Consider the following 27,101-nt stretch of genomic DNA (forward strand, 5'->3'; position numbering starts at 1 on the left):
AAAAAAAAAAAAAAAAAAGGGTTTTTCTTTATGATTTTGATTACACAAGCAAGATGCACCAAAAGGAAGGAAAAGAAAATTATATTCATTCGTAAGTTCATGTTTAGTAAAAAAGCATACACGTGGTGAAACAAAAGCAGCAAAAAACTGGGACGCAAAAGAAAACTGTAACGTATGATTTTGTTCCCATTCAATATCCCCGAAAGTATTAAAAGAGTAAAAAATATTCTCACCGCAAATGGGAAACAAATTTTATAATTGTAAATTTTGTACAATTTTCTGCTGTACCACATGGCATAACACTCTTCTCCAACCTCCTTATTGTCCCACCTGCAAGCCTCTGAATTTCATTGTTCATAAGCTTCACAATGTGCAACTTTCCATTTGACCTGCTAGAACATTCTGAGACTACAAATTAGCCTGGACCAGATATCAGCACTCTTCACGGTAGCTGTTTAACGATAAAAATTGTCTGTCTTGGAATGTTGAAAGTTGAAACAGAGAAATAATAACCCAAGAAAGATCATCCCACAAAATGAAACAAAAACTAAATCAAAACGGTCATAAAAAGGTATACCATTATGATTTAGTTTTTGATTTCGGATAAAGTAAGCTCTTTGTACACATCAAGCATAGGAAAGGTCTTGTTCAAACGTTTGAATGAATCTTCAGAAATTGCTTTTAAACCAAAAAGGGAGCTAGCGAGCTCCATAGCTTCAGCTCGCCACCCTGCAAAGCCAATTCCTTCAATCAATAAGATGAAAGTAGTTTCATTTGGTAGGCATCCCTTTTCAACCATTGCTGCTAGCACTTCAATGGCATCATCAATCCTTCGTGCTTTACACAATCCAAGAAGAAGAATATTATAGCTGATAACCGAAGGTGGGAATCCACCGCTTTCCATATCCACCAACAACCCAATAGCCTCATTTACCATTCCATCTCTGCACAAACATGATATAAGAGAATTATAAGTAATCTCATCTGGGTCAATGCCTTTGCTAACCATTTCTGATATCATCTCCAAAGCTCTAATTCTGTCTCCACAACCCCATAGTGCACTGAACATTGTATTATAGGAACTCACATTTGGAGGACATCCGACAACATCTAGGTTCTGAAAGATTTGCAGAGCACGATCAGCGTTTCCTCTCTTACACAAAGCTGCCAAGATTGTGTTGTAGTTCACAATATCTGGCAAGCTACCATCAGAAATCATATAATCCATGAATTCTATTGCCAAATCTAATCTACCCTCTTTGCAGAATGCAGAAATCAGTGGATCATAACTATAAGCATCTGGGGTTAATCCCTTTTCTTTCATAGCCTTCAACACATTCACTGCATCTTCGACTTTGCCTTCATTACAGAGGCTACTAATCAAAATACTGTAAGTTACAACATTTGGCTCGCAACCTCTTGAAACCATATCGCTCAGCAGCTTCTCTCCTTCATCCCATTTCCCGCGGTTCAAAAGAGCCCTCAACAAAATGTTGTAAGAGATCACATCAGGTCCACAACCCTTAGCATCTAAGCTCCTAACAAAATCAAAAGCTCTATCCACCATACCTTCCCTGCACATTCCCCTCATAATTGCATTGTAAGTAAACATGTCAGGTAAAAGCCCTCTTGATAACATCTCTTCCAAAAGCTTCATAGCTTCGTCAATTCCACGTTCACTAATAGTTGCTTCTATCAAGATTGTGTAAGTAATCACAGTTGGCTTGCAATTATCTTTCAGTAACTTATCCATAACCTTCAAAGCTGACTCAAGCTTTCCCCTACTACAAAGACTCCCAATCATTATATTATAGGTAATGATATCAGGAGAGAAACCCTGACTTCTCATTCTATCAAGCACTTTGTTTGCCAATTCTATCCTATTCGCTTTAGAAAACCCACTAATCAATGCATTATAAGCAAACAAATCAGGCTCACCATATTTTTCCAAAATTTCCATAACCCGAATTGCTTTTTCAATGTTTCTTGAACTAAAGAAGCCTCTAATTATCTTTGTACAGAGAATAACATCAGGTTTATAACCTTTGTTCACCAAAAGCTCAAGAAAGTAGAGTGCCTCGTTGTATTTACCTGCTTTGCAGGATCTGTTGAGAACCTTCATCAAATGGGTTTCTTTGAAATCGTTAGTTTGGAACTGGGTCGATCTTGTATCAGCAGAAACCTTTGCTTTCCGCTGGTTCCTGGACTTGATAGTCTCATTGAGGCCATGGATTCTGCAGCTCACAGCAGTAGTGTTGGGATGCAAGTTCGAAATGGGTTTTAGATGGGAGGCAAAGGGAAGGCTGTGAGGCAGAAACTCAGTGGAAATTATTGTCATTGATGAATGGTTTTTTTACCATTTATTGGTGGTTCATAGCAAATGCAAATGGGTTATCATTTTACTGAAAATCTGAAACGACAGGAAGGAAAGGAAGCTTTTCATCAGTTTTCATTTCTATGTTGTGAAGAAAAAAATTGACCAAATTGGAAGTTGGCGGTTGTTCGGTGTAGTCCTTACCACATAATCCCAGACACAGATTCCAATTGGATTTCAAGAAATCTGTTTTGGATAAGGAATCACATCACATTGGATACTGGGTCGGATCCCAAGGTACCGGATTGGAGCAAATTTTGAAAAATGTTATTCAATTTATTATTATAATTACTCCACTGGCTAAAGGACCAAGTAAACTACATCATTTAATGCTCCAATGTTTTTTTGTTTTTAATTTACGCGAAATGTAAAAGAAAGAAGCATTCTTAGCGTATTAATAGATTACCTACATAATAAAATAAAATAGGTCTAGTCTAAAGTGAAATGTTCCATATAATAAAGGAGTTTCAATTTCTCTAATTTACATTTTTTACTTGACATGGTTGGTCATAACTCATAATTTATTTTTCCACAAAAAAAAAGAAAAAAAAAGTCATAATCTATTCTCAATCTGGCAGTTTGTCAGCACTCTAATTTACACCAAGAAACACAATCACCTTTTTTCCTGTTAGACAGACTGCTTTTGATAATCAATCCAAGCTCACTTGAAAGAGTTAAAAAACTTTTCAATATTATATATATAACAATTTCAAATTTTAAAGTATTTGTAATACAGATAAATTATTGCAAATATGATACAACTTATAGTTGAATAAAGAAATGATAAGAAAGAGGAAATTAGACATGTAACATGGCAATATCATTTTCAAATGCCAAGGGTTTTAATTCTCCTTCAGGCAATGCTCAGATATTAAATAATCCCAAAGAAAGGACCTATCTGGACAGGCATCATTCAGCAGAACCTTCATCTTATCTGTTCTTAGCTTCTCTTGGACTCCAATACCATCAAATTCCGGGACTTGCTGATGCACATAAATGGAAGGTTACGCATTTTGACCAACAATGCAACTAAAATTAAACCTGTACGAGGGCTAGAAAAAATTCACAGAAATATTTTTACCTTAACCAGCCATAACATATAAGTAGTAGAGTGTAAGGCTTGTGCTTGGTAATCCTCAAACTCACTATCTGGAATAGTTGAACAGGAGCTAAGGAGTCGGAGCTCATTATCCAAGAAAATACCAAAGTCATTATCCATGCTGGTCCCAATTTGATCGGATAAGAAATGCTTTATCAGAACTAGAGAAAGGAAGCGACGATGAAGCCACAGAGCCTGCTCCAAATGAAAATTATAAAATTAAAATTAGGGCTTCAAATATGAGTCTTTGCAAGAAATACACAAGTGTTTTTCCTAGAACAGGCTACAACTTATCATCGCAAAGGAAAATTGTGGAAGAGAATTGCATCAACAATGAACTGCAATAAGATTATATGCACATTGCATTTAGCATGAGCATGCTAAATGGTAAATAAGCAGCTACAGCCTATATAGCCACTCTGTTTTTGGAAACAGGCACTTTCTTTTATTATGTTGTATAATAAGTCTACCAATCAGTAATTTATAATTCTGGAGTTATACAAATATATGTACCGGACTTGTAGAAATTTAATCCCTGAATTGATGCAAAAACCAGACACAACTCTGCTGTTCCTACGGCTAAGCTCTTCAAAGAATCTTGAGTTCAATTATGACGGCAAAAATCTATACCTATCTCTATGTACTAATCCAAATACAAAAGAAAAGTCAGATAAGCCATATTACCTCTCTTCCTATGAAGCGCTTGATCAACATTTCATTCCATTCAAGCTCCTCCTGTCACACACCAACATAGGGTTGAGATTAAGAAGATGTTAATTACATTTAAAAGATCCAGACTCCAGTTATAAAGGAGAATCAATGTCATTGTACCTGGCATGCTGACATTACAGATAATTATATTGTAGATATGGTAGGAGAGTTGTACCTTCAACAGTTGATGGATTTCAACATTGTGCCCAGTAGATCCATTTTCTTGCCTATGTCTTGAGTCCTCTAAAATCCTAAGCATTAGTCGCTGCAAACAAACATGCAGATTTGTGAAAAGGATTGAACTTGCTAGCGCCTTAGTTTTTAAAATCCTTGCATACTTTATGTTTTAGGCTATTTTAAATTTTATGAGAATTAGACTCGAATTTGGCCTTGGGATTTGATCACTTCATGAACACAAATTTACCAAGTGCTGCGAGAATTAAATAAATAACATTCAAAACCTATGTAATTCGCAGATAAACCTTAATGCAATATCATAATTTGAATTGGTAATTGATTATGGTTGAAGGACTCAATAGTTCACAACCAAATAATCATGATTAAAACCTCTATTTCTATAACAATAGGGGTAATATTTTTATGAAAAAAATCTTTAACATAGGAAAAGGGGCAAACTATTGAATTTCTTTGTTTTAGGAGGCTTACTCTTCGGTAGTGGAAGCAACTATTATCGGCCACGTACAAGCCAGCCCAGTTTCTTGATTTGGTTAGTTCGTGTAGCACCTGCAGGTACACATTTAGATCCATAAATTCATCATAAAACACATGAAACAACTCGAGATACAAACTTAGTGATATCAATTTATTTTGCCTTTGCCATTTTAGCAGCTGAAATGATAGTCTTGACACTGCTTGGGAATTAAATAAAAAAAATTAGATTATAAGTGTGGGCCCTGCATTTTCATGAAGGGTGCACAATCCTCTTAGGGGCTTTGACACTCTTAAAAGCGTATTTATAACTTGAAATTCCTAGAATTCTTTTACTTATATTCTTCCTTTCGCTTAGGAAGAAGCAAGAAAAATGAAAAAAAAAAAACAAAGGCCTAACCTGATCTGTTGACATGTGAGAAACCAACCAGTTACGATGATTCCAAGCACGATAATTCATTTTTGATCTCTGCAATGGAAAAAAGGTTATGAAGTAAGGAAACAAAAGGACCACCTACAACAAAGGCTATTGAAGAAACAGAAGGTATTGACGGCCTATTAATTCCACCTTCCACAGCAATATGAAATGTTTAACAACGACATTTCAAATGTTTCAAACCATGTACAAAGGTTATACATTTGCAACTAATTTTTTTTTAAAGATAATGAATTCAAGCCTCTGATATTGAAGCTGTGGTTTTGTGGACTCGGAAAGAAGGTGTGCATGGGTGATAAAAATTGTCAATTAACTGGAATATTATATTTACTTCCAACATGACAGCCACATGGATTCACCCAAAAAAGAAAAAGATGACAGTCACATGGACAAATTATCAATATGCCAGATTGTGTGTAAAGGATGCTGGTAGCTTGAATTACCAGAAGTTGTTATATACAGTGCCGCAGCGAAGGTACATAGAGGAAAACTTTAAAGTCTTGAAATTGGTATCATTTTTTTATAATTATTTTCTCTATGTAATCCAGTAAAATATGACTAAAAAAGTAACAGCATAAAATAGGCGATATATCCGTCTAAAAAAGTTCAAGTAGACCTTTGCAACTTAAAATTATGCAGTTCCTGAACTGAATTTAAACCTCAGCTATTTTCTCAACCAGCTCAGAGTCTTTGCCCACAATTTCTTGCAGAGTTGAACATTTTCCAGCAATTGACTTGATCACCCATCGCCTGCCAATTTATTGATATATCCATAGGATTTGCTTTTACAGACATACAGGGGGAAGAAAATAAATGACTGGAAGAAAGGACCTCAAATAACTAGAAACTAAAACCAGGTTAGCAATTAGAATTGTCAAACATGTTACCTATGGCTCCAAGCATGTTCACATTTCGGTGAATATGAAAGAACAAGTGCTGACAAGTGAAGTTCATCCATAAATACCGAGAAAGAATGCATCTTCAACACAATTTTCTTCCTGCATGGCACATATTAGAAAAGGAGTGTGTTGTGAATCATTATAAATGATTGGAGAAGTTTTCTATGATTGTAAACCATACGACAACATATATAAGTTCTTGGGTTTGGTTCAGTTCTTCCATGCCTCAGTCCAGGGTTTTATACATATTAAACTGATGCATAAAATCTAGCATGATCGTTCAGATTTCTAGTCACAAATTTCTAAAAAATACTTCTTCACAAGCATTTCAAAGATGTTTTTCAACAACATTTGAACAGTTGTTTCTTATCGACATTTGAAGTGGATTGAATTAAAGAAAAGGAGAAAATGTGTAGTCCAAGAACAAGAATGAAGAAAATGGAGACAAACCTGGAATGCCATGCAGTGCCAAAGTCACAGCTCAGCAACAAAAGAACCCTGCTATGCTTCATGACTTCACTTTCAACACTGCTGTGAGAAGATGAAACGGTACAAGGAGAATTCCCAACCCCATTTTCACCACACTGGTCGCTTAGTTCCTTATATCTTGTAACAGCATCCACAAATTCACGTTTAGCAGCCTTGAATAACGGAAGAAGAGCGTGTGTTGAAATACCCAATTTATGATCTTTACTCCATAGGGTTGTAGATATATCATCAGCCGATGGTACAGACTGACCTATCTCTTCATTCAGAGTAACAAACTGGGATGGATGAATAAACCCCACTTCATCACTGGATTCAAATGCCAAAGAAATGAGTCAATGACACGACATATATGAAAAACCTTTAAAAAATGAACCTTTATACAAAATGAAAGAACCAGTGAAAACTAAATACTAAACACTACTGTTGGGCATTTCAACGTGATCTATGCTTGGCATTTTAACGAACATGAAATCTGCATTACTTGAAATTGCCATCAGACAAGAGGCTCTTAGCTCAGTGGCTGAGAACAGAGAAGCAAAATTCGCTAAACCCCATGACTACAAACACACACATAGAATGAAGTACAAAACTACCAAGCACATACATTTATATATATCTATCTATATATATATATATAAAAGGTATTTTCTTACATGAGAGGATCGGATTCAAGGATGAGTTCCAAATGATTTAACAAATAGGCAGCTTTTTCTTCAGAGTAAGATTCGTGCTCGTTCATCGTTTACGCGATCTGAACCGCCAAAATCATTTTGTATCCCTGTCTGCTTTACCTAACAGTCAAAATTTCTGAGGATCGATATATATATATATATATATGTTAACGACGGTAGTATTCGCCATTAAAAGCGTACTTGCCACGGCGCTTTTCTCCATTGCCACGCTAACATTTTTTTTTTTAAATTTTTTTTTTTGTGTAAGGCAAAAATAATAATGATAATAGTGATAAATAATTAATAGTATAATTCAATATTCGAATTTGTAAAGATTTATGAGATTAAAAATATTTTTCTCTATGTAATATATATAAATATATTTTTTTTATTATTCAGTTATTAGATAAATTTACATTGATTATTTGTTTTTGTTTTACTTTTACGAATATTATTTTTTATTATTCAGTTATTAGATAAATTTACATTGTTTATTTGTTTTTGTTTTACTTTTACGAATATTATTCAAGCAAATATATATAACAGAAGTTTGGAAATAGTAATTTGTTAGTTTTTATGCTAAGCACATGGAGGACACGTGCACTACTACTTCATTGAAAACCAAATTTTTTTTTTTTTCAGAAATTCAGGTGTTATTTTACAAATCTAATTTTCTCATCTTAATTTTGAAGTTTCCTATCAGATCGTTTTGTTTTGCAATCTGAAAATTGCATCCATCTATCTCCCAAAAATTTTCCATCATTTTCCCTGACTTTCCCCCTGGTTTTCTCTCTGCCCAATCACATCCAACCCTCTCTCTCTCTCTCTCTCTCTCTCTCTCTCTCCGTCTCTTAGAACGAAACGAAAAGGGACGTCTAAGTCAAAAAAAAGAAAAAAAAGAAAAAAGAATCTAGGGTTTTCTATCACTCTCACAGCTTCAAAAAAAAAAAAAAAAAAAAAAAAACTGACATTTCTTAAATCCACATTAGAAATTGTGAGGAAAAAAAAAAAAAAAAGGAATTTGGAGTATTAAACCTTTTTGAGCTTTGCGATTTCAAATCTAGGTTCGGTGATCTGTTATATGTGTTTCGATGAGTATGGAAATCGTGAGCGATGCAGCGTCGTTCGAAGCCGAGTTCTTGCAACTTAACGAGGTGTCTCCTTTTGCACTCAAATCGAATCCGATTTTCGTGGAGACCCTCTTTGACAACTGGCTTTCTCTTCCTGATACTAATCGTCTGGTACTTGTTACACCTCTCCTTCCTTGCTCTTGCAAATCAATATTCACGTAATTTTGCGTCGCTTTTTTTTTCTTTTTTTGGTTATAAATCTCGTTAATTTTAGTGAATTTTATGAGTGCATTATTTGGTTTCTCAATTGCGAGCTTTTTGTGCGTCCTTTTATGTGTATGTGTTTGTGTTTTTTTCTTTTTTCTTTTTTTTTTTTTGGTTTTTATATATACACATAAATTTGGTAGAATTTGATTGCTAATTCATATAATTTATACGTTTGGAAGTTTTCCACTAATAAGAATGGCGTTGGGTGCTTTTTTTTGGCATGGGGTTCTTAGTTTGGTATCTGATATAAATTGATTTTCAAGCAGTTTTAAATCTTATTTAAAGTTTACAAAAATGAAAAAAAAAAAAAATTGCGATTGTAGGAATAGTATATGTATAAAGAACATTTTTTGATATGCAAAATGAAAATTAGTGATGGTGATAAAATTAGCAAGAGGGCTTTGAGGAAAATACATTGTTTTTATATTAAGTTGGCAAGACCAACCGTTTTGGTAGTTTACCTAAAGGTACTATACATATATAGATATGTATATTGTTTGTTTTCTAACTCAATGAGTTATGGTGTAGGTAACATCATTGCTTAATGAAGCAAAGGCAGGTCTTCCTTTAAATGTCCCTGGAAACTCTTCTAGTCCGCATGCCAATGCAGGCAATTCGTTGCCTTCCATGTTTCCTGCTGGCAGTGCACCTCCACTTTCACCGAGAAGTACATCTGGCTCCCCCCGCGTAATGAAACAGAGGGGGCCAGGACCTTCTAATTTAGGTTCTCCCTTGAAAGTAGTTAGTGAGCCAGTTAAAGAATTGATACCCCAGGTGTGAAAAACTCTAATAACTTTTGAGTTTTCTAGTTGGCAGTATTTTGCCAGTTCTTTTTGTTTTTTCATTCTTTTTACCCTTTGTTTTGTTTTTTTAATTATTTTTCCTATATTGTTTCTCTTGTCTGTGCTTGACCTGACTCTTCTACAACCATGTAGATGATTATTACTAACATAAATCCTTGTACCGCTTGCAGTTTTATTTCCAAAGTGGTCGTCCTCCTCCAAAGGAGCTTAAGGAACAGATTCTGTTTAGAGTCGATCAGTTTTTCTATGGCCATGAGAATGGACTACAGATAAATGGTGAGAAATACTTGAGACATGTGTATGTAAATGGTCCATTAACTAAACTCTTTTTCCTCTCTTTGGTATGTCAGATTTTAAATCAGTAACTAAGGAAGTTTGCAAGCTGCCATCATTCTTCTCTACAGCTCTTTTCAGAAAGATTGATGTTAGTGGCAAGGGATTTGTGTCAAGGTACCATGCACTTTTTGTCATTATTGGTGAAAGATTGATTTTTAACATTGTAGTGTTTTTAATGATGAGGTACTGAACATTTTCTGTATCCTAATAGGATAACTTATCCTTTTTTGAACTGCATTCTGGTGTTTTTCACACTAATTTAGCTGTGAAGTTTGTTATTTTCTATTATTTTTTAGTTTTTGTGTCTCAATTTTGGCTGGGTTATATCAATTTGTGGGCAAAGATCAAAGATCCATCAAAATCAGGATTTTCTCATATCTATATTACTTTTTTCTTGTAACTCTGTTGTTGGTTTTGTTTTGTTTTAAGTTTAAAGTTTTTAACTATTATGTTTGTAGGGATGCATTTGTTGAAAGTTTTTAACTATTATGTTTGTAGGGATGCATTTGTTGATTATTGGATCAATGGAAACATGTTGACAATGGATATTGCAACCCAAATTTATGCTATTTTGAAGCAACCAGATCTCAAATACCTTACTCAGGTTCTTTTCTTTCCTTTATGTATCTTTTTCTCTGTTTTTGTTTTTTTCCAAATGTATCATGCGAATACCATTTACAGTTGCAAAAGATATGAAATTCATCAAATTTTGTCAATCAGGGTCAAATTAGTCTGAATTGAATTTTTTCCTCCCTTTTTGGAACTGTTCTAATTACCTCTACCTTAATTCCTTTTGCTCTTACTTGGTTTGATACTAGGATGACTTTAAACCTGTGCTTCGAGAGCTATTGGCCACTCATGCTGGGTTGGAGTTTTTACAGAGCACCCCTGAGTTTCAGGACAGATATGGTTTGTTCTATCTTTATCAATCAACCTTTCAAATTTATCTTTCTTCTGATGCAACTTTTAGTAACTTTCTGCGCTTTGGTTTGGTTAACTGTGCCCAATCATGCAAGAAGGCTCAGATCTCAAAGAATTTGCTCTTTTCCCCTATAAACTTCCCTATAATAAGCCAGGAATTTAATTTATTTTTTATGTTATTTTCGTTTTCTCTTTTTTGTGATGTAAATTTAACTTGAGATATTATCATTGGCCAGCTGAAACTGTAATATACCGAATATTTTACTATGTAAATAGAGCTGGGAATGGTCATCTTACTCTCAGGGAGTTGAAACGTGGAAACCTAATTGATGCAATGCAACATGCAGATGAAGAAGAGGACATCAACAAAGTTTTGAGGTTGACATTCTGGATGAGTACTTATCTTGGTTTGCTTTAAATAGATGAATGTTTTGGTCATGTGAAATAGGGAAATCATGATGCATATTTGCAAGTGTGCATTCTACTGCACTCTTAACATAATATCTTGTATCAATCTTTCTGATGTTACCCCTTTTTTATGTTGGATGTTACAGGTACTTCTCTTATGAACATTTTTATGTAATATACTGCAAGTTTTGGGAGCTGGATACAGATCACGATTTCTTGATCGACAAAGAGAACCTTATCAGATATGGTAACCATGCTCTTACCTACCGGATTGTCGATAGAATATTTACTCAGGTTCGTGTCAGTCATGTGATGCTTTTGTTCCCCAGACCAAATTACCTGCTGTTTAAAAGACAAGTTCGCTTCATTTAAATCTCCTAATCTTGGTCCTTGTTCTTCGTTTCTCCGTTAATGTCTACTTTGCATTTTTAGTATTAGCTGGGTTTAAATTTGTTCTATTTCATTTTTCAGGTCCCAAGAAAGTTTACTAGTAAGGTTGAAGGAAAGATGGGATATGAAGACTTTGTGTACTTCATACTGTCAGAGGAGGATAAATCATCGGAGCCTAGTCTTGAGTACTGGTAAGTTTGCTCCTCTTATCTGTTTTATTCATTAGATTACTACATCACAAGGGTCAGGCTTGTAATTAAGATTTGTAACTGATTGAACTACAAAACTTAACACCTAATTGAAAAATCATTTGCTGGAGATCTGAATTCCTTATTCATTTTAGTTTTTCCTTTTCTTTCATCTCTTTATATATGTTTAGGTAACTTCAATGCTTCGACCAAGTTAGTCTAGTGTGCTTTAAGAGGGTAAAAAAATAAAGAGGAAAATTTTATTTCGACAGTAGATAGCTTCTACTGGGTGGATACACTGATACATATTTTAGATTTGTATGGAAGCAAATAGCGACAGACATTTCTTATGCAGTATTTTATTAGTGGTAAATGATGTTTTTATTTGTTACGATCTTATTTGTATAAATCATCATCATTTTTATCCAAATTAAAGGGGGTGGGGAGAGAGATGGATCTGCAAACCCTAATTGGAATGTAATCAGTGTGCTCTTAGTTTTTCAAATGAGTGTTGGGTAGGGGATCAACTTATTCTATAAGCAGCTGCCAATTAAACTTCTTGTTGTCATTTGTGTGAATATTCTCTCTAGTAAGTGAGTTTACCTTGAATGCTTTATATCTTATACCGAATTAATTATGTTATCAGTGGTATACTAGCACTCTGACTTCAAATTTTCTTGTTAGGTTCAAGTGCATAGATTTGGATGGAAATGGAGTATTAACACGGAATGAACTTCAATTCTTTTATGAGGAGCAATTGCATCGAATGGAATGCATGGCTCAAGAGCCTGTTCTCTTTGAGGATATATTGTGCCAGATAATTGACATGATTGGACCAGAGGTCTTGCCTTTTCTTCTATGGTTTTCTTGATTTTTAGTTCTCTTTTGTTTGCTATGGTGTCTGTGGAACATTGGAACTCTTTTTAAGTTTAAATGCTCTCTGCTTTTGATCAATATTGTCTTCTTTTGTTCATTCTAGACTTTTCTTTTGTTATAGCTTTCGTGTTTGGTGAGTATGTACAGTTGGCATACAATCTTTGTTAAACAAGTTTTCTAGAAGGCATTCTGCTTTGAAGAAATCATATGATATCTAGGGTGCATTTTCTCGATGAAGGAAAAGAGAAAAGTTAGATCAATTGCAATAATCTGCAACTTAAGCTGACATACAAGTACACATGTAAAATATTTATGTAGCGTTTTTATTAATTGAAAGTGTTGCATTTGTATATAAAAAATGCATGCCAGAATTTAGCAAATTAATTAGTTATTGGCATTGGCTGGCCAAGCAGTGACAAACTGAATTCATCATTAGCCAATCTCCTTGATTGACCAACTTATAAGAATTTGCCTGTTCAACTTCTATGTTTTCAATCTTACAATATCTTTGAGAATACCATTTGTTGAGAGGGTTTTACTGTAATTGACATGAAATTATTTTGCAGAACGAGAGTTATATCACCCTTCGTGACCTGAAAGGCTGCAAACTTTCAGGAAGTGTATTCAATATTCTTTTCAACCTTAATAAGTTTATGGCCTTTGAAACTCGTGATCCATTTCTCATCCGTCAGGTATGTGAAATACATCATTTAATTCCTCATATGAGTACTTTTCTATTCCCATTGTTGGTGACAGCCTTGAGGGTGATGTGATGTGAACAGGAACGTGAAAATCCAACCTTGACTGAGTGGGACCGCTTTGCACATAGAGAATATATCAGGCTCTCAATGGAAGAAGATGTAGAAGATGCCTCCAATGGCAGTGCAGAAGTTTGGGATGAATCACTCGAGGCTCCGTTCTAGGTTCCATCAGAGTAAGCTACTCTAGTAGCCAACATTTTTCTTCTTTAACTGTGCAACTTAGCTTTCAAATATAGTTTGGCCTCTTACCAGAATACTGGAGCATCCTAGGAACAGTAACTATCCCTTGTGTTTCTCTAAATAGGATGGTGTAAATGTCACAGAATATGTCATACTGTGTGGACATTTGTTTTAATTGCTCTGTATTTGTATCTTATCTCATATGGTGAACTTCACATTGGTTTTCTTGCTGTCTCCTGCTGCAGGCGCTGATAAGAAAGTTTCAAATTCTTCTTTAAACTGGCTGTCAGAAAACTGTCAACTCATAGGATCAAATATTGAAGAGCTGTTGTAGTGTGGACACCTACAACCCTGTGGAAGGGGGGAATGTTTGAGCTTGGAGTATGGAAGATATCATGTGGCAAGCAGTAATAATATTGAGGTGGCTGTGTGCGTGAATTGAGAAATGATGAGTGACGATGGAAGACCCCTTACATCCTATGAGTTGCTCAAGGATTTGCTATCTGCAGGCAAGTGATTAAACAGAACCAGCTTAAAGTATTTAAGAACATTCAACACCCTTCCCCACACCCCTTCTCTACTTTTGTTAACTTGTAGTTGTAAGTTATCAATTATATCCATTTTTTTTCCCCGGAAAATTGTTTTTAAGCTAGATATTTTCATTTGTAAGATTTGTTGGGTGGTTTCAGATATTTCTTTTGCCAAGCAATTTTGGGTTAGATTTTGTTTATTATCAATTGATTATCCAAGTTGAATATTTCCATGTTGTTTATATGTAGTTGCGTGCTTGTCTGCTGCTTCACACCTAGATTTTGCTTCTCGTTATATGCAATAACTGTTAGCTCTGCGTACCTTGCCCTCTTGAGAATGCAACTTCAGGAGCATGTACCTTATTTATTTATTTATTTTTTGTTGGTTTTTTGTTTCTTTTGTTTTCAGGCAGTAACTCACTTTTGATTTGTTTTATTTTAATGCAATATTATTAAGTTTTTATATATTTATAGAAATGTTATCTTTCGTTTTCCTTTGGTCACTATAAATTTCATCTTTCTTTATATCATTTTTTAAGTTGAGGAAATCCCAAATAGTACGGAAACTTAGAACTTCCTTTGGTTATTTATTTTTATGATTCGTTTGGGAATCACTTAATGTCACCTTTGGAAATCTAATGGATTTTAATATTCGATTTATCTCCTTTTCTGAAATTCTATACTGTATATTGGAACTCAGAAAACTAAATCTCTCGGATTAGTTAGACTAAATCATGTGCTTTGGAACCTTTTTAAATTTATCTCAACTGAGCTTTCTTCCCAACATTTTTCTCTCTTATTTATTTATTTGTTTATTTACTTTTTTAAAAAATAGTAACTTGGAAGTTGGAAATTTGAACTCTTAATTCTTATAATTATAGAAAGAAAACAAGTAGGCAATGCAAGTAATAGGCTTTTGTTGAATGAAATATTGTAGTGTGGAAGGGGACAATTTGAGCTTTGGTAAGTGGGGTAGATATGATGTGCAGCAGTAATGTAGTACCGAGAGTTGATTGCGAAACTGGTAGGAGTTGTAAGGGAAGCCCCTTCGCATGCTATGAGTTGCTCAAAGGTTTTGCTCTTTGCAGCTGAAACAATTTAAGAGCGTTAAAAGTTATCTATTTCTTGTTGTGCACTTTTGGTTATGAAAGACCTAAATAGTCTATGTGATTCCTGTTGTTTCACATCCATATTTTAACAATTTCTTAATAATTATGTCCAAATGGAAAACTTTAGATTTGAGTTCCCCCAAGATCCGAGACCCTTGACAGAATAGAAAACTTACCACTCTCACCATGTGATCCATAACCATTCCAAGACCACCCATAGTTCATAGCAACTATAATTATTTCCCTTGCAACGATCAAGCTCAGACAATGATTGTTTCTTCTTTCTTCCTCAATTCAACAACTTCACTCTGGGAAGATATCCAGGGACTTCAAAAGTAATAAATAGAATTCAATGTAACTATGGACACACACCTTTCAAAGAACTAGATAGACTTTAAGAAAGCCATCATACCAAAGGCTCCAAAGAAGGATCTAATCACCTTTAGATATCAAATAAATAAAAAAGGCTCCAGTTGATGCATCTGCAGAGAAAACCCTCTCAACCATCTCCTTATTAAGCTCCACTACCTTTTATTCTTGATTATTGGTGGTGAGTCCACGAATCATTATATTGTAGGTGAAACTATTTGGAAGGTAAACTTTCTCTTCCATTTCTATAAAACAGTTAATAGCTTCAGTCGTTCTTCCTCCACTGAAAAGTCCATCGATCATTAAATTATAAGTCCTCACTTTAGGTTGTAAGCGTTTGGATGATAAGCTACAAAACAGATCCTTCGCAGATTCGAGTTTTCCAGCCTTGTATAAACCTCCAGTGAGGATATTGTAGATCACAATATCAATATCCAATTTTTTCTCTTCCATTTCATTTAATAATTCCATGGCTTCTGTGAGTTGTTGGTTTTTGCATAGACCATCCAGTAAAGCAGCATAGGTTTGGAGATCTGGAAGTTGACCATCCTCTTGCATCTTATAAAATAGATCCCGAGCAAAACATGTATTCTCCTGGCTGCACATAAACCACCTATTAGAGTGGTGTACGTAACAATATCTGGAATTAATCCCTTAGAAGACATTTCTAAAAAGAATTTCAATTCTTCACCCGTCTTTTTCTTCTTACAATACCCGTTTATCAAAACATTTTAAACATAAACATCAATTTCACAACCCTTGGTAACCATCATATCAAAAACCTTTCTTGCCTCATCAATTTTTTTTTTCAGCAAACAATAACCATAGATGAGTGGAGTGTATGTAAACTCACCAGGTTTGATGCCTCTTTGATTCATAATTATAACCTCGTCTTGTGCTTGTACAACCATTCTCTCTTCATATAGTGCATCAATCAAGACATCGAAAGTTTGTATATTTAAAGATATTTTTCTACTTACCATCTCCTTCAGCAATTTGTTCGCCTTATTCCATTAGCCTGATTGGCAGGCTCCCCGAATAAAGGAGGTGTAAGTAACAACATTGGGAACAAGACCCCCTGTTATTCATATCCGGAAAGAAATTCATGGCATCTGAAACCAACCCATCCTTGCATTAGTAGTCAATGACCATGCTATAAGCAACTATGTCAGGCCCGCAAATCCTCATGTCGATCTCCCAAAACCACTGAATGGCAGCACTAGTTTTTCCCATTTTGCATAATGCATTGAGTATTGTACAATAGGTAAGTATATTAGGCTCAAAACCTCCCTTTTTCATTCTGTAAAAGCATCTTAGTGCCTCAACAAACTTACTGTTCAGGCAAAATCCCTTTATTAGAGTGTCTAGCATCACAACATCCCATTCATAACCAAGTTTGAATAGCTTACCATCCACAAATAAACGATAGTCCATACGGTTCAAACGACTAAAGCAATCAATCAAAATATTGAGAGTATGCATATTAGGCAGGATTCCAAACATACCCATTTGCTTATGCAAAGTAATCACTGCCGAATAATGCTTTCATTCTTGCAATTTTCACCAGAAGTTGGTTGAAATGCACAACGGAAGGCAGAGGATGCAATAGAAGCATGGAATTGAACAAACTCAAAGCATTGTTGAGATCATTACCATCATCCTTATCATAGTCATTGCCGGCATGGAACTTCTGGGCTTTATGAGTATTAGAAGAGGAGGCTGCTCGAGAATGAAAAGATAAAAGCATACAACTACTGCAAGCATTTATTCTACACGCAAATGTAAAAGAAAAATGTTTTGCAAGCATTTCTACAAGCACCACATCTGGACAGAATGTGCAATGACCACTTACCACTTCATGAGCATGCATAGTTAAAAGCAGTTAAAACTCTTTCCGAAGGTTGGCTTGAACCACAAAATTAAGACAGTGGTTGTTTCTTCTTTCTTCTTTTTTCTTTTTTCTCCATTTAACAACTTCTCTCGGGTCAGATATATCAAGGGCTTGAAAAGCCATTATAGAATATAATGAAACTATGGAAACACGTCTTTCACTGAGCTAGATATATCATATCAACGGCTCCAGAGAAGAATCTAATTCACCTTTAGATATCAAATCAACAAACAAGGCTGCAGTTGATGCATTGGCAGAGAAACTCATCTCCAACATCCTTTCACGGCCTTTGATGTTTGATTGTTGGTGATAAGTCCACGGATCATTATACTGTAGGTGCAACTATCTGGAAGGTAACCTTACTCTTCCATTTTTGAACGAAAATCAATAGCTTCACTTATTCTTCCTCCACTAAAAAGTCCATTGATCATTATATTATAAGTCCACACGTCAGGTAGTTATCTTTTGCATGATAAGCTATAAAAGAGATCCTTTGCAGCTTCAACTTTTCCAGCCTTACACAAATCCCCAATCAGGATATTGTAGATCACAATGTCAAGGTCCAATTTTTCCTTTTCCATTTCACTGAATAAATTCCATTGCCTCATCAAGTTGTCTGCTTTTGCATAAACCATCCAGAAAAACAGCATAAGTTTGGAGATCTGGAAGTTGACCATCATCTTGCATCTTATAAAATAGCTCCCATGCAACTTCTGTTCTCCCAAGTGCACATAAACCACCTCTTAGTATAGAAACTTACAAATTTCTTTGATTGTTTATGGATTTTATAATAGGTTTGGATATTACTTTTATGACATCTTTGGAGGTCTATATGATGTTAAGTCTAAATTTATCTCCACTTTTTGGAATTTTATATTGCATTGATGATCTCGGAAAACCATAGCATTTTCTCATTAACTAAAAATTCTTATTGCTCCTAAACCTTGTCAACTTTATCTCAACTACGCTATCTCCTCCAACATTCTCCTGCAGCATTTTTTATTTAGTTGTTAAAAAAAATAATATATTAAATTCAAGTAATTGGTTTTTATTGAATGAATTTGACCGAGAAAGGAAAAAGGGGAAAGTTTGAGCTTTGGCTTGATTTAGAAATTGATGAGGACTTGCAATGAAAGCGTCTTTGCTTTCTATGTGTTACTCAAAGGATGTGTTATCTACTACTGGAGTATTTAACAACATTCCAAGTTCAATATTTCCATGTGGTTTTATTTTATGTTAGAAAATATTTATTAAAAAAAAAAAAAAAACCGTGTGATTTATATATTTATATGTATATACATATAATTATGTCAGTTTATTTATAAATTTTATCAAGAAGTAGAATTCTAGATTTTAAACCCAGGGCCAAGAACCAAAAATACTGAACAGAACATAAACATGTGCTAAATTGGACAACTTTGGTGGTCACAACATAGTGACATTGTTATTGTTGTTGACCATATATATATATATGTAAGGGAAGATAAGTAAAGCAATCCCTAGTGTTCTCATTTTTAGTATTTAGCAACTAATTTGTACATAAACTATAATATTAATGCTCTTAATCTTAGAACCATGGTAATCTTTACAGATGGTAGGCTGAAACACAATCATATTTTTTTTCTGATTGCTAATAAGTAATACTAATAACTAAATGCTAATAAGTAATACTAATAACTAAATCATGTTACTTTAAAACCTTTTCAAATTTATCTCAACTTACTTAAAAAAATTTCCTTTGTAGTGTGCAAGTAAATTACTATATGACACCTTTGTAACTAGTCTAAAAGTATTTTAAATTAAACTTCTTTATGTTCTTTCATGTCGCATTTCTTTCTTCATAACCTAGGAAAACTATGGGAATTTTTCTCTAACTGAAGAGTGTTTAACATTTTTAAATCCTAAATCATGTTGCTTCTACACCATTCAAGCAAAATGCAAGTGACTAACTGCCTTATGAAGAAAATAGTGTCAAAGAATCAGGAGTAGGAACTACTAGGTTTTGTTGCACAGTGTTCATACAAGTACTCAGGTGATGAAAGAAAAGGCAAAACACACAAGTTTCCCTCCGCATTTCACAAATTTTTCATTATAGCAAAATGACATTGACTGACGAGCTCTTCAAACAAGTAGATAATGGGCACAAATCACCATTTTAGAGGGCCTTCAAAGCCATAAAATAATTGTCCCCATTGGACAAACTAGAAGGCAATGATCTTTGGTGTTAAACCTCAGGTCTTGAGTTTAACAATGCCTCCAAATAGATAAATCCCCACGCCCTAATTTAACATTCAACCGGGGGAAAAAAATGTAATAAAGCAATCAATAAGTTCTTTAAGCTATCCAGGCTTGGAGAGTAAATATTATTACACGGCATAAAGGTCTATCTCCTGCATTTGGATTCACAAATCAATTGCCCTGTGCATCAAATATTTTTGAACTCAGCAAGTAAAAACAGCTCATTCCTATGCACCATTTAGTGCCATGCCAAACATAACGACAGCCTTAGTTTCTCTATAATCATGTCAGGCAGCACCACTCCTGATTGAAAACCAGAAACCTCAACAAAACAGAAAGCTTGAACTCTCCAATCTCCACCAGAACCACTTCAAGAGCACTCAAAGTTGACATTTCCAGAGGTTGGTTACACCAAAAAAAATTCTAGTTTCCCAGCAACCAGTTCTCAAACACGCTACCCAGCCTCTTTTCTTTCCTTGTTATGCATCTTTGTCTCTGTTTTTGTTTTATTCCCAGTGTATCATGCAAATACAGCTTAGTTATTATTGCTAAAGATATTAAACTCCTAAAATTTTGTCAATCATAGTCGATTTAGTCTGAATTGAAACCTTATCCCCTATAATTTTGCCTACTGCAAGAAGCCAAGTATTTATTACTGTGATTAACTTTGTAGCCAGTCTCGTGAAAATGTTTCTAAAGTTGGATAGCAGTTTCTTCTGTCTTCTTACTGTTCATTCTAGACTTTTCTTCTGTTATAGCTTTCTTATACGGTATGTATCACTGGCATATAATCTCCGGTAAAAAGGTGTTTCTGCTCTCAAGGAATCATATTTAGGATTCAAGTTCTAATTGGGGGGGAAAAATCACAATACTCTGATTTTAAATGCCAACGCATGCATAAAATATTTATGCAACCTTTACATTAATTGAAAAAGTTGCATTTCGTGTAGAAAGCATGTCAAGATTTAGTTGTAGGCATTGGCTGGCCATTTACTGCAAGACTGAAAAAATACAAGTTAAACAAAGAAATTTATTTGTGATTTGGCCAACCAATGAGATCTGATTTGCTTTAGCATCAATATTCCTCCAGAAATACCATTGTTGACAGGGTAATTGTACATGAAATGATTTTGCAGAAGCAAAACACCAGATTTTAAATCTCCAAGATCCAAAGATCCCTCACATAATAGAAAACTTTCACTCTCACCATATAGATCCATAACCACTTCAAGAGCACGCATAGCTCATAGCATTAAAACTCTTTCCAAAGGTTTGACTTGAACCACAAAATTCAGACAGTGGTTGTTTCTTCTTTCTTCTTGTTTTCCTCAGGTGCTAGATATCCTAGGACTTCTAAAGCAATAATAGAATTTGATGTAACTACTGAAACACACCCTTTCAAAGAACTAGATAGACTATAAGAACGTTATCATGTCAACAGCTTCAAAGAAGGATCTAATTCACCTTTAAATATCAAGTCAATAAACAAGGCTGTAGTTGATGCATCTGCAGAGAAATCCCTCTCCACCATCTCCTTGTTAAGCTCCAGCGCCTTTTATGTTTGATTATTGATGATAAGCCCACAAATCATTATATTATAGGTGAAACTATCTGGAAAGTAACCTTTCTCTTCCATTTCTGTACGACAATTAATAGCTTCACTTATTTGTCCTGCACTTAAAAGTCCACCGATCATCATATTATAACTTCTCACGTCAAGTTGTAATCCTTTGGATGTTAAGCTATAGAAGAGATCCTTTGCCACTTCAAGTTTTTCCGGCATCACACAAACCTCCAATCAGGATACTGTAGATCACAATACTGGGATCCAACTTTTTCTTTTCCATTTCGGTGAGTAATTCCATTGCCTCATCAAGTTGTTGGTTCTTGCATTGACCATCTAGTAAAACAGCATAAGTTTGGAGTTTTGGCAGTGACCATCATTTTGCATCTTATAAAATAGCTCCCAAGCAACTTCCGTTCTCCCAACTGCACATAAACCACCTACTAGAGTGTTGTATGTAACAGAATCCGGAATCAATCCCTTAGAAGACATTTCTTGAAAGAGTGTCAATCCTTCATTTGTCTTTTTCGTCTTACAGTACCCATCGATCAAAATGCTGTATGCATAAACATTAGTTTCACAACCCCTGGTAACCATCATATCAAAAGCCTTTCTTGCCTCATCAACTTCTTTCCGCAAACAGTAACCATAAATGAGTGAACTGTATATAAACTTACTAGGTTTGATACCTTTTTGATTCATAATTTCAACCACGTCTTGTGCTTCTACAATCATCCCCTTTTTACATAGTGCATCAACTATGACACCGAAAGTATGTATATCAGGAGTAATATTTTTGCTTAACATTTCATTCAACAATTTCATAGCCTCTTCCCATTGGCCAGATTGGCACACTCCCTGAATCAAGGAGTTGTAAGTAACAACGTCGGGAACAAGACCCTTGCTGGTCATTTCCAAAAAAAGATTCATGGCATCTGAAACCAGCCCATCCTTGCACAGGCAGTCAATCAGGGTGCTATAGGTAATTGTGTCAGGCTTGCAAATCTCTTCTTCCATCTTCCTAAACCACTCAATAGCTGCATTAGTTTTGCCCATTTTACACAACCCATTTAGCAGTGTGTTATAACTAACTAAATCGGGCTTACAACCTTCCTCAACCATTTTGAGAAAGCACTTTGATGCTTCGACCAATTTACCATTAAGACAAAACCCATTTATTAGGGTGGTTAGGGTCACAACATTCGGTTCATAACCAAGTTTGAATTACTTCCCCAAGATAGATAAGCTGGAATCCATACACTTCAAATGACTGAAGCAATTAATCAAAATATTGTGGGTTAAAAAATCAGGCTCAATTCCCAGCATAACCATTTGCTTATACAAAGTAATTACGGTGGAATAGTGTTTGGTTTTCGCAATTTTCCCTAACAATTAATTGAAACGCACACTAGAAGGCAGAGGATGCATCCGGAGCATCCCATTGAACAAACTCACAGCGTTATCAAGATCATTGATTTCTTCAATACTATCCTCATTGTTATCCAGATGATCAAACTTCCTAAGTGTTTTTATGAATTTACTGGGATTTACTTGTCTATGGGTATCAGGAGACGATTGAGAATGGATATGAACAAGCAGAGTTTTCAATAAATAAGGAGAAGAACACATACCTCTACTGTTACAACTACAAGCATTCGTTAGCATCTTTAGCACGTTCAGGCCGAATATTGAGGAAAGCTCAAATGGGGTCTTCAAAAAATAAGGAAAACTGTGCGCTTTCTCACGAAAGCGGCAAATTTGCCCCCACTGGCTTCTACCCAGAAACGACGCAGTATTATTTCTCGCCTTCGTGCTACTTTTTTTATTATTATATTACTAAATCCTTTTTCTTTGTTCTCTCTGTGTTATAAGGAAGCAAATCGCATAACAAGAACAGATATTAAGAAAATATATAATATATATATATTTTTTTTTGGCTGAAACATAACAGGTATTAAGAAAATATATAATTTTATTTTTAGTTCATGAGGAAGTCTTATATAGTATTGAAAGGTGTATAGGATTTTTAATTTAAATTGATCTCCATCTCTCAAATTTTATATTTGTATTAATATCCTTTGGAAACTATAACATTTTTTTTCATATTGCTGAGAACTAAAATCAGTTGCTTAAAGTTTTTTTTAAAATTGTCTAAACTGAGCTATCTCCTCCAACATTGTTTCTTGAAAATAATTCGAATTAAAAGATAGAGATACAAACTCAAAACCATTATAGGAATAAGCATTCATAGACATGGCCACAAGCCCTAGAGCCAGGTTTTATCCGGCATGGCTGAAATCCCCATTTCCCATTTGTTAGGGGAGATAAAGTAAGGAATTTACTCACAAAAAAAAAAAATAATAATAATAATAATAATAATAATTAATAAATAAATAAAATAAGCAAAGCAATACATCTTCTTCTTTTTTTTGGTAAATAAAGTAAAACTATACATATTGTTCCCATCTATTGGTATTTGAGAACTTTGTACTTAAACTTTTAACATTAATGCTCAATAAATTTGGAAACGTGATAGTCTTTGTTTTAGATGTTAAGCTGAAACATGATAACATTTTTTGGGAGTATTGAGAACCCATTACATGATAACACAATTGCATTTTTTTTCCCATTGCTAACAAGCGACGACTAAATCATGCTGCTTTGAAATCTTTTCAAGTTTATGCTATATGATTTTTTTTTTTAAAAAATAAAAAATAAAAATTGAAAGGCATGTTGTATAAGACTGAAAAGCAAAATCCAATATTTGGCTTTGGTTTTTGGTTTGTGGTTTTAGCGATTACGACTATCACTGCCTAAAGGAATGATAATATGGTAGGTCGGTTTGGGATATACGTCTGGCCCTACTAAATAATTTTTCCTTTAGCGTATGCAAGGGAATTACTACTATATGACACCTTGGTAATATGTTCGAAGGATTTTAATTTAGCTTCATTTCTTTTCACTCGTTGCTGAGAACTGAAGAGTAGTTAACATTTTAAATCCTAAATCATGTTACTTCAAGACCGTTCAAGCAAAATGCAAGGAACTAACTGGCTTTTGAAGAAAATAGTGTCCAGGAATGAGTAGTGGAACTACTAGGTTTTGTTGCACAGTGTTCATACAAGGAAGTGCTCAGGTTGTGAAAAGTAAAGGCAAAACACACAAGTTTCCCTTCACATTTCTCATTTTTTCATTATAGCAAAATGACAGTGCATGATGAGATCTTCAAACAAGTAGATAATAGGCATCAGAAACCAGTTCAAAAGCATTCAAAGTTGGCAGCAACAATCACTCTTTCCAAAGCTTGGCTACACAAACAAAATTCTGGTTTCGAAGCAACCAGATCTCGAACACCTTACTTAGCTTCTTTTCTTTCCTTTTTACGAACACCTTACTCGGCTTCTTTTCTTTCCTTTTTATGTATCCTTTTCTCTGTTTTTGTTTTATTCCAAATGTATCATTCAAATACTGCTTACCATAACTAACGATATGAAACTCATAAATTTTTGTCAATCAGAGTAAAATTAATCTGAATTGAAACCTTTTAACCTATAATTTTTCCTATTGCAACAAGTGAAGAATTTATTACTGTGATTAACTTTGTATCCAGTTTGGTGAACACGTTTCTAATGTTTGATATCAGTTTCTTCTGTCTTCTTTTGTTCATTATAGACTTTTCTTTTGATATAGCTTTCTTATATGGTAAGTATGTTCTACTGGAATAAAATCTCTAGTCAGGGTTTTCTGCTCTCTAAGAAATCAAATTTAGGGTTCATTTTCTCGAGGAAGTAAAAGAAGAGAGAAGTAAGATCAATCACAATACTCTCAATTTAAACGCTAACACAAAAGCGTACCCATGTATAGAATATTTATGTAACCTTTTCATTAATCGAATAGGCTGCATTTGTATAGAACAATTGCATGCCAAGATTTAGCAAATTAATTAGTTGTACGCATTGGCTGGTCAGAGGCATTTAGTGTAAGGTTGAAAACATGCAAGTTAAAACTCTTTAGCATCAATATTCCTCCAAGAACACCATTTGTTGACAAGGTATTTCCGTAATTGTGACAAAATTAAAACTCTAGATTTTGAATCCCATAGACATCCTTGACATAATAGAAAGTTATCACTTTCACCATAGATATCCTTAAGCACTTCAAGAGCAAGCATGGTTCATAGCAGTTAAAACTCTTTCCAAAGGTTGGCTTCAACAACAAAATTCGGACGGTGGTTGTTTCTTCTTTCTCTTTTTTTACATCATTTATCAACTTTACTTGGGTCAGATATCCAGTGACTTGAAAAGTAATTATAGAATTCAATGAAACTGTGGAAACACACTTTTCAAAGCACTAGATAGACCTTAAAAAGCTATCATGTCAACGGCTCCAATGAAAGATCGAATTCACCTTTAGACATCAAATCAACAAACATGACTGCGGTTGATACATCAAATCAACAAACATGCCTTTGATATTTGATTATTGGTGATAAGCCCGCGAATCATTGTATTGTAGGTGCAACTATCTGAAAGTAACCTTTCTCTTCCATTTCTAAACGACAGTCAATAGCTCCACTTATTCTTCCTCCACTGAAAAGTCCATCGATCATTATATTATAAGTCCTCACATTAATCCTTTTGATGATAAGCTACAAAAGAGATCCTTTGCAGCTTGAACTTTGTGTGCCTTATACAAACTCCCAATTAGGATATTGTAGACCACCATATCAAGATCCAATTTTTTCTCTTCCATTTCACTAAATAATTCCATTGCCTCATCAAGTTGTTGGTTTTTGCATAGGCCATCCAGTAATACAGCATAAGTTTGGAGATTTGGAAGCTGACCATCACCTTTATAAAACAGGTCCCAAGCAACATGTATTCTCCTTGCAGCATAGAAGCCACCTACTTGAGTGTCGTATGTAACAACACTTGGAATTAGTCCTTTAGAAGACGTTTCTTCAAAAAGTTCTCATTGCTTCATCTTTCTTTTTATTATCACAATACCCATTTATCAAAATGTTGGAAGCATAAACATTAGTTTCGCAAGTCTTGGTAAGCATCATATCGAAAACCTTTCTTGCCTCATCAACTTCTTTCTGCAAAACAGTAACCGAAGATGAGTGAATTGTATGTAAACTCACTAGGTTTTATGCCTCTTTGATTCATAATTTCAACCACGTATGCCTTGGGCTTCTACAGCCATCTCCAGACAGGGGAACTTTCTTTACAATGCTGTAACAGCCCAGACCACCCGCATGCGATATTGTCCTCTTTGGGCTTGGAGAATTCTCTTGCAACCCAATCCTCAAGGTTTTAAAAGGCCTCGTAAGGGAAATATATCCACGCCCACTTATATGGAGTATTTCATTCCCATTTCCAACTGATGTGGGACTTCACAATCCTCCCCCCTTGGAGCCGAGCGTCCTCGCTGGCACACCAATCCGGGTACTGGCTCTGATACCATCTGTAACAGCCCAGACCACCCGCATGCGATATTGTCCTCTTTGGACTTGAGGAATCCTCTTACAACTCAGCCTTCAAGGTTTTAAAAGGCCTCGCAAGGGAAAGGTATCCACATCCACTTATATGGAGTGTTTCGTTCCCCTTTCCAACCGATATGAGACTTCACAATGCCTTCGGAAATCTAAAGGATTCAAATTTAATTACTTTTTTTTTTTTTTTCTGTTTTTGACCATTTTAATTTCATCTCAGCTGAGGTATTTAACAACCACATTCCAAGTTCCAATATTATTTCCACGTTGTTTTATTTTATATTAGAAAACCATTCGCACACTCCAAAGAGCACCAACCCACTTCAAGAGCATTTAAAGTCCATATCAATTCTCCCAT

General features: G+C 34.8%; 3 protein-coding genes and 2 pseudogenes across 5 annotated transcripts; 1 reads left to right on the forward strand and 4 right to left on the reverse strand.

Annotated features, from left to right (window-relative positions):
• Positions 1-65: 65 nt before the first annotated feature.
• Positions 66-2,527, reverse strand: LOC107412303 (pentatricopeptide repeat-containing protein At3g04760, chloroplastic). The gene has a single exon (XM_016020050.4). The coding sequence runs from the start codon at positions 2,336-2,338 to the stop codon at positions 587-589; it is 1,752 nt and encodes a 583-aa protein (XP_015875536.2). The 5' UTR covers positions 2,339-2,527; the 3' UTR covers positions 66-586.
• Positions 2,528-3,048: 521 nt separating this feature from the next.
• LOC107412293 (uncharacterized) lies at positions 3,049-7,515 on the reverse strand. Of its 2 annotated transcripts, none has more exons than XM_048468505.2 (10): positions 7,331-7,515; positions 6,639-6,983; positions 6,177-6,287; positions 5,949-6,039; positions 5,254-5,322; positions 4,851-4,928; positions 4,360-4,449; positions 4,158-4,208; positions 3,456-3,668; positions 3,049-3,353 (listed from the first exon to the last, which is right to left on the reverse strand). In XM_048468505.2, exons 1-10 carry the CDS (start codon positions 7,414-7,416, stop codon positions 3,315-3,317), a joined length of 1,173 nt encoding a protein of 390 aa, XP_048324462.2. In that variant the 5' UTR covers positions 7,417-7,515; the 3' UTR covers positions 3,049-3,314. The 2 variants fall into 2 exon arrangements, with proteins under 2 accessions (XP_048324462.2, XP_048324460.2); XM_048468503.2 differs by having other exon boundaries at positions 3,049-3,357; positions 7,331-7,513.
• A 467-nt stretch (positions 7,516-7,982) lies between these two features.
• On the forward strand, positions 7,983-14,320 carry LOC107412331 (serine/threonine protein phosphatase 2A regulatory subunit B''beta). 2 transcript variants are annotated; one of them, XM_016020093.4, is made up of 13 exons: positions 7,983-8,589; positions 9,214-9,459; positions 9,659-9,764; positions 9,839-9,938; positions 10,323-10,428; positions 10,643-10,733; positions 10,982-11,123; positions 11,300-11,447; positions 11,625-11,734; positions 12,416-12,572; positions 13,174-13,299; positions 13,390-13,541; positions 13,794-14,320. In XM_016020093.4, exons 1-12 carry the CDS (start codon positions 8,440-8,442, stop codon positions 13,528-13,530), a joined length of 1,623 nt encoding a protein of 540 aa, XP_015875579.2. In that variant the 5' UTR covers positions 7,983-8,439; the 3' UTR covers positions 13,531-13,541; positions 13,794-14,320. The 2 variants fall into 2 exon arrangements, with proteins under 2 accessions (XP_015875579.2, XP_048324458.1); XM_048468501.2 differs by having other exon boundaries at positions 7,986-8,589; positions 9,214-9,423.
• A 5,163-nt stretch (positions 14,321-19,483) lies between these two features.
• LOC107412316 (pentatricopeptide repeat-containing protein At3g22470, mitochondrial-like) lies at positions 19,484-23,115 on the reverse strand (annotated as a pseudogene).
• A 2,635-nt stretch (positions 23,116-25,750) lies between these two features.
• LOC132799705 (pentatricopeptide repeat-containing protein At3g22470, mitochondrial-like) lies at positions 25,751-27,101 on the reverse strand (annotated as a pseudogene).

This window comes from Ziziphus jujuba, chromosome 10 (genome assembly GCF_031755915.1).
Source record: "Ziziphus jujuba cultivar Dongzao chromosome 10, ASM3175591v1".
NCBI lineage: Eukaryota > Viridiplantae > Streptophyta > Magnoliopsida > Rosales > Rhamnaceae > Ziziphus > Ziziphus jujuba.

Excerpts from the sequence above, each read along its gene's own strand:
- LOC107412303 (XM_016020050.4), bottom strand. The coding sequence starts at position 2,338 with ATGACAATAATTTCCACTGAGTTTCTGCCTCACAGCCTTCCCTTTGCC.
- LOC107412293 (XM_048468503.2), bottom strand. The coding sequence starts at position 7,416 with ATGAACGAGCACGAATCTTACTCTGAAGAAAAAGCTGCCTATTTGTTA. Across the intron at positions 5,323-5,948 it reads TGGTTGAGAAAATAGCTGAG|AGATCAAAAATGAATTATCG; the intron begins GTTTAAATTCAG and ends TTTCCATTGCAG. Across the intron at positions 4,209-4,359 it reads AAATCCATCAACTGTTGAAG|GAGGAGCTTGAATGGAATGA; the intron begins GTACAACTCTCC and ends GGTGTGTGACAG.
- LOC107412331 (XM_016020093.4), top strand. The coding sequence starts at position 8,440 with ATGAGTATGGAAATCGTGAGCGATGCAGCGTCGTTCGAAGCCGAGTTC. Across the intron at positions 10,429-10,642 it reads ATCTCAAATACCTTACTCAG|GATGACTTTAAACCTGTGCT; the intron begins GTTCTTTTCTTT and ends GTTTGATACTAG. Across the intron at positions 11,124-11,299 it reads GACATCAACAAAGTTTTGAG|GTACTTCTCTTATGAACATT; the intron begins GTTGACATTCTG and ends TGGATGTTACAG.